The sequence below is a fragment of the Pithys albifrons genome, chromosome Z (assembly GCF_047495875.1).
Source record: "Pithys albifrons albifrons isolate INPA30051 chromosome Z, PitAlb_v1, whole genome shotgun sequence".
NCBI lineage: Eukaryota > Metazoa > Chordata > Aves > Passeriformes > Thamnophilidae > Pithys > Pithys albifrons.
Window position 1 is genome coordinate 34,761,903 of NC_092497.1, and position 7,421 is coordinate 34,769,323.

The 7,421-nt window shown below is 44.5% G+C and overlaps 1 protein-coding gene across 2 annotated transcripts in view; it reads right to left on the reverse strand.

Moving 5' to 3' along the window:
• MAMDC2 (MAM domain containing 2) overlaps positions 1-7,020 on the reverse strand; it is a 63,391-nt gene extending 56,371 nt beyond the window's left edge. The window contains exons 1-2 of one of the 2 annotated variants that reach the window (XM_071581333.1): positions 6,870-7,020; positions 6,653-6,766 (exon numbers count right to left, since the gene is read on the reverse strand). In XM_071581333.1, the coding sequence (XP_071437434.1) occupies positions 6,653-6,766; positions 6,870-6,900 (145 nt within the window). In that variant the 5' untranslated portion in view covers positions 6,901-7,020. The remainder of the gene's footprint in view (positions 1-6,652; positions 6,767-6,869) is intronic. The other variant, XM_071581334.1, reaches the window with a different exon arrangement.
• Positions 7,021-7,421: the final 401 nt, after the last annotated feature.

Below are 7,421 nucleotides of genomic sequence, written 5' to 3' on the forward strand. Positions count from 1 at the left end.
CCTTCTTTTACATGTTCAAATTGAGTTCTTCATTATGTACAGGAAAGTGCTGCAGATAGACGGAAAAAACTCTAAGACTTTGAATGTGCTAACTTATCTACAGTAGGTTTCTAAGTGAGAATGACATAGTACACATCAGACATGAACTGTGTTTGCTGTGCCACATAATCTAGGATCATCAATCATTACCTGCTTCATTGCTCTGGGTATTACAGCCCAATTGGTGTGACCTTAGGTCAGATGAGGTCAGTTTTAAGTTACATGGCACCACTGTTAATAAAACCTACTTCAGTGTGTCCTAGTTCAGCAGTCAGGACCAGTCTATCACTTTATGGGTATGACCAAGCTGTGTATTCTAAACCCTCTAGATCATTTCTCATGAACTATTAACAATGGGCCATTTGCAGCAGCTGCTGGCCAGGGCACACCTGACCCCTCAGGCTGCAAGCTGGGTGTTAAGGAGACCTGTGAGAGGGGAGCTGATAACTCCCCTCTGGCGAGTTGTTAGCACTTTCACACCCAGCCTGAGGGGGCGTGTCTGCCAATGGGCCATCAACAATTCCAAAAATACTCCATGATTAACAGAGTCACATCCCTCATTGTGGAACTCCCCGCACTAGGGGAGGTACTGGGCATTCCCACTCGAACCTGAGGGTATATAGTCTTGGCGTTTGGGGACTTCTGGGACAATTCATCGGATGCAGAGCAGGACCAGAACCTCAACAGGACTGCGACCACCACTCTTGACCACACTGCGACCATTTTCTGCACCAACAGGTTTTTCCCTTCTTTTTACTTTGGACTCAGGGGAACCAGAAGGCGGGTCTCAGCACAGGGGCTAATGAACACCATTCTGTCTGTGCCCCAAGGTGCTGGGTTATATTTCTGGGGTTTGTGGGTTAAAATCAATTTCTCTTTGGATCATTGCATTTATTGTAATATTTTTATTACATTGTAACTCTGACTTACAATCTCCTTTGTGCTGGGTTTGTTTCTCCTACCAGTTTACCTTTAAACCAGCACACAGTGGTATGTAGGCAATGTTTAGATAGGATATTCCTTATGCTGGTGCTCTCATGCCTGACTTATCTGATGGCCTGCATTAGCTGTCCTGTCTCTTGAAAGTATTTTCCATATATTTTGAAGTATAGCTATGTGATAAGTATGTCCCAAAAGACAAACTGCAGTTTCCAGAAACTTTTGTTAGTGATGTTGCTTGCTTACCTGCTTACCACAAACTTACTGGCTGGATGCCTGTTTGGAGTGTATCACAGAAACAGAGTTTTGGACTAATTCAGCAAAAAGTGGACATATTTTAAGGATAAGAAAATAAGGCTATGTTTGTATATAATGTAATCTATTGCATCACTCATCTGAATGAAATCTCTTTCTTTTTAATTATGAGTCTCCTTCAAAATACTGCAGAAAGAGAAAGCATTATTAGAAAACCTGAAATGTGTGCTATTAAAATATATTCTTGGCAATAAGAGATTTGAAGTAACACACACTTCCAGAATTTTAGAAGGAAAGCAAAAACCTCAAAAATATGCATTTTAAACTGTCAATTATCATATGAGAGACAGCTGCATACAACTGTATCAACTACCAGTTATAACTCTGGTGTTTTAGTGACACCAAGCAGTGCATGGGCACAGTTAACAAGGATCACTTGTGTTTTGGAGCACATTGTTGATATAAACAATCTCTTTCCTATAGTGTGCTGTGATAATAGATAAATTTCTTATCTAGTGTTAAAATCCAGGCAAGCAGCTGCAGGATAGCAAACTCCATTTGGGCATATTTGGGCTGACAGCCCAAATGCATGTTATTTTTAGCTCCATTAAACTGGTCCATGTTAGAAGGAAGGGTAATGGAAAACATACCCATAGGCACAGTTCATACAAAATGCTGTAGAGATACACTAGGCAAAAATCTAAACATTGTCCAGAGTCACAGAAAAGATAGGCCATAATTATTATTTCTAATGAAATTTCTCTATAATAATGCTGTGAGCAGGATGTTCTTGCAGCCAGGTTATGGCCATGGCTCAGAGGAAAGCAAAAAATGTCCATATCTAACACTGCAGAATGGCTGCAACTCACATAAAGGATGTGTGTCCTACTGCTGTTTCAAGTGGGTCTGCATGGCTTTATTTATGACTTTACTCATGATTACTGTTTATTATTACATACACTATCTTCCTTTGTTTCAAAGATCATTTTGCATTTATAAAGAACATGTGTCCTCTGAAACAAATGTGCAACTTGGTTAAAGAAAATCTCAAGATTATTTGATGAACTCTTATCCTAAAAAGTTTGACCCTATGTATTAAAGTTCACTAAGTATCTCCCTTGCCACACATATGCTGCTGACACAGAAGTAAATTCCTGCAGAAATCTGCCACTATGCACCCGCAAAGCTTTATGCCCCAAAATAACTGGACATGAACTCATGTTAAATATACCTGTGGGTGTTAGTAAAAGCAATATGGTATTCAAGCTTCTCAGCTATCTTTAATTACCATACAGTAGTGATGAATATAGATGCGGTTTCTAAATTTCCTATGCATTAGTTGGGTCCAAGAACTCTGATCTTTATCTTACATTCTGAACTGGATTTTTAGAAATAAATTATCTGTTCGGTGACATCATGAATGCAAGAATGTTTAGGCAAGCATGCCTACACCTTTGAAGTCCAAGTGGATCTTTGACAGCTACGCGTACTAGCAAATTACTTAAAGCTTTCAGATCTTATTGCTGGTCACACAAAAATTCGTCTGATCCTAGTCAGATTTCAGAACCAGGATTACCCATGATGTTCTTTACCTGAGCAACAACATTACTATGTTTCTAATGTATCTGGTATCACCCACTTTGGGGAGCATGACATGTTTGCCTGGAATTTCCCAGCTTACACTGAAAACAGAACTGGTGCATTAGGAAACATACTGCCTCAAGCATGATGCTGTATTTACCCTGCTTTGGCCATAACCTCAGCAGGGTATGCTTCTCAGCTATAGGTAAGCTCACAAGAAACTTATATCCTCAGCTTTTTCTATATTTTACATTTTTCTTTGCATGCTGTTAGTCATTATAATTCTAAAATGTAAACACTAGGCTAGCAGAGATGAGTGATTCACAAAGCTAAAGGTTAAAGAGAGCACCTTGATGTTTATACTTGAAGGTCCTACTCCTGAATTCAGAGTCACGTGAGAGAGTTTAGGCTTACACAGGATTTCAGTGAAGCAGAAGCTTATGGGAGCACTGGACAGGTGCCTGAATTGTTTCTTTTGTAGCTGGTCTCCTACAACCACCCACTTCTTTAGGGCCTCATTTGCTAGTCTTGAGTAAACAGCAACTAGAACTATCAGAATATTAAAAACGAGCCAGAAACATTTAAAAAAAAAGCAGCTGAACCTTAGAAACCTACTCATTTAAAGTGGGAATGCATAGGTAAACAAAGGCCAAACTTAGTCTCACACTCCCTTTCAGTGCCTACCCATCAGAAGATAGTGGCTTCCTTGGCAATTGGGCAAAAAACTTTCAAATATGGAGTGGAAATTTCTGGCCACAGTTTTAGTTATATTTACATCACCTTGACAGTTTGGCACAAGATCAGATTATTGAGAGATTTGTAAGATGAAAGAACTTACACTGCAAGTCAGATAACTGACAAAGATCTGCTCAATATGACGGTATTACAAATAATATTTTAAAATAATAAAGCAACTTTGAAGCAATGCAAGGAAGAATTGCAACAATTCAAAGCTAAGCAGCCTCTCCCTTCCTTAACTTTCTCTGTTGTCCCAGTACACTACACATGTACATACACTAATACCAGGACCCAGTGCTGCTATAAGGAGTGTGGCTTTATGATACAAATGAATGAAAGAGAACCTAAGGAAGACTAGTTTTGCACACCTGCTGTGTAGATTTGGATGAACTATTTTCAGCTAGATTTAGCCATGATTCTATGAATGTATTTCCGAAGAGACTAACATCCTGTGTGCCAAATGTTTGCATGGAATGACTTCCTATGATTAAATTACAGACTGCAGAAAAACTGTTTATAAGGGAAACACTGACAGAACTATGCCTATTAAGAGAGCTGGTATACCACATATCCTCTCAGAGTATGGTAGTCCAGTTTTATGTCTCTGAAAATTAGATGTAAAATGGCAGAAGCTTTGCAGCCACTGGTATGTTTACGGTTGCATAGAAAAATCAAACTACAACAACCAAAACTGTGTTCTGTGATCAACAGGCTGCTGATCCAAAACTCACAAAAAATTTCCTTATTTCTTGAAGCACTTTAGCGTGGATGTGCACAACACAATGCACATCCATTTCTGCAGGTATTAATCCTGGCATATCACAGTCCCTTGGAAATTAATCAATACCACTACCACTACTCCTTTTTAATCACAAGGAAGTAAGTGCTGCTTCACAGACCAGTGGATTAAGATGGCATAATGTTAAGATGCATAGCTGGGATAATAAAGATAGTTACTAAATTTTGACTAGTAACTTCAAAAATACAGGAAACTGTATGCATACCTAAATAAATAAAGAACGAACAAATAAATACTTAGTAAAACTAAGTATTTCAGTCATGACATCTTTGCAGGCTTTTCCAAGTTAGCACTCTTTGTACATTCTCAAAGCCTAATGATTAATCTAACAATTAAGGTGACTTATTTTCATAGAATCATAGAATCATAGAATCGATTGGGTTGGAAAAGACCTCCAAGATCATCGAGTCCAACCCTTGGTCCAACTCCAGTCCATTTACTAGATCATGGCTCCCAGCGCCACGTCCAATCTGTGTTTAAAAATCTCTAGGGATGGTGAATCCACCACCTCTCAGGGCAGCCCATTCCAATGCCTGATTACTCTCTCTGTAAAAAATTTTTTTCTGATATCCAACTTAAATTTCCCCTGGCAGAGCTTAAGCCTGTGCCCCCTTGTTCTATTGCTGAGTGCCTGGGAGAAGAGACCAGCCCCCACCTGGCTAGAACTTCCCTTCAGGTAGTTATAGACAGTGATGAGGTCACCTCTGAGCCTCCTCTTCTCCAGGCTAAACAACCCCAGCTCCCTCAGCCTCTCCCCATAGGATTTGTGCTCCAGTCCCTTCACCAGCCTTGTTGCTCTTCTCTGGACCCGCTCCAGCACCTCAATATCCTTTCTGAACTGAGGGGCCCAGAACTGAACACAGTACTCAAGGTGTGGCCTCACCAATGCAGAGTACAGGGGAAGGATCACTTCCCTGGTCCTGCTGGCCACGCTATTTTTGATACAGGCCAGGATCCCATTGGCCTTCTTGGCCACCTGGGCACACTGTTGGCTCATGTTGAGCTTCCTGTCAATTAGTACTCCAAGGTCCCTTTCTGCCTGGCTGCTCTCCAGCCACTCTGTGCCCACCCTGTAGTGCTGCAGGGGGGTTGTTGTGGCCAAAGTGCAGGACCCGGCACTTGGCCTTATTGAACTTCATCCCATTGGAATCAGCCCATCTCTCAAGTCTATCCAGATCCCTCTGCAGAGCCCTCCTGCCTTCCAGCAGGTCGACACTCCCTCCCAACTTGGTGTTTGCTGATGATGGACTCAATCCCCTCATCTAAATCATCAATAAAGATGTTAAACAGAACTGGACCCAATACAGACCCCTGGGGAACACCACTGGTGTTCTGGACATGTAAGAACTGGGTAGAAAAAAAAGGTTTTTTTATGAACTGAGCGAGAAGTGGAATGACAAAACTAGACCAGCCAGTTTTGAATGGAGCACTGATGACTGGTAGTAAGGAAGGGTCTATCTCGTTGTACTCACCTCTTCATTATTCATCTTTAGAAACATATATGCCCTTTTACTGTGTGAGCACAACTTTCAATTCATGAACGACATTGTGGTGAAAACATAACCAAAGCTAAATTACTTTATCACCCAGTTATAATGATGCTGTATTTATTTTATTTAGTCTTATGGTATGTTCATGTAGACGCTGTCAAAAATTTGGAGCCTACTCTAGAAAATTTACCACGTAGGAGTTACAGTTGCTTCAAAATTCTCTGCAATGACTGGGTTTTGCTCTCTTTTTCAACTACAATTAAGTCTTGTAAAGCCTAATACAACTTAGTGCTTAACTTTTTCCTGTTGAATTGTGGGTACCATAAAATGAAGAAAAGTCTTAATTGAACATGTTGTGAAGATACTTTTGCAAAAAATTGTCTCCTGCCCTCAAAATGTCTCCACTTCTGGTGTAGAACCCCAAAATATATTTAGAAAAAATAACAATGCAGCTTAATAGGAATGTGACAGATGTGTGGGATTTTTTAGAAAGAGAATTTGATAACAGACGCCTTTTCCCAACAGAAAGTGAAGGGAAAAGAAGGAAATGAGACCACCGTGGCATCCTGGCGAGACCTGTGCCGGGGGTGCAGACGCCTCCCCGCAGCGCCTGCTCATCACCAGTGGTCATCGAACCTGCACACGGGAGCGATTCGACGGCTGCTGTTTTCCTGGGAAAGTCGAGGAGAGCGGCACAGCCGGGAGCAGCGGCACCGCAGGATGCCGCCACACTCCCCGGGGACGGCGGCAGCTCCCGCTGCGGGGCTGCAGTGCCGGGAGAAATGTGCGTGCGGGGCAGCTGCGCTCTTACCCTCCCCGTGCAGCGACCAGGGCAGATGCGCGTAGTCCCACTGGTAGCCGCAGGCGCTGTCCTCGAAGGCGCACGACCCAGCGGAGAGCAAGGCCGCCCCAGCAAGCCGTAGAGCTGCAAGAACAAAGCGAGCTGCAGTCACGGCGCGCCTGGCCGGGGGCCCGCCACCGTCCCTGGAGCCGCTCCCTCACTCCCGCCCGCCCCCGGCGGCGCTTACCGTGAGCGGCGAGGAGGCAGAGCCGCAGCATCTTCCGCTCCGGGGGAGCCGCGGCCGTGGCGGGAGCGCGGGGCTGAGCGTGGCCGCCCGGGGTCGGGGCTTGCGGCGGGGCTGGGCGGCCCCGGCGGGGCGCAGCGAGAGGAGCCACGGCCGCGGGAGGCAGGCCAGGGGCGGGGAGGGCCCGGGGCACCGCGGGTGGGCGGCCCGTCCCACCCCCGTCCGTGAGCGGGGTCAGCCCCTGCCGGTGTCCCAGGGCCGTGGTGGCTGGGGCTGCAGTGCCCTCCAGAATGGGGGTGCCGCTGCCCCAGCGGACAACCTGCCGAAGGGCGTCAGCCCCTCGCACTGAAAATCTGCTTTCTGAGTTTAGGTGGACTTTTCCGTGTTTCAGCTAGTGCCCGGTGCTTTGCTCCTGTCACCGGGTACCGCCGCTGGGTAGTCCCTGGCAGGTGCTTGTCCACAGCAGTAAGATGCCATCTGAAACTGAAAAACATCTGCAGAAGACAAAAGGGCTCTCATCCCACTAGGACTCCTGTGCTGCCACAGCTTGCCCTG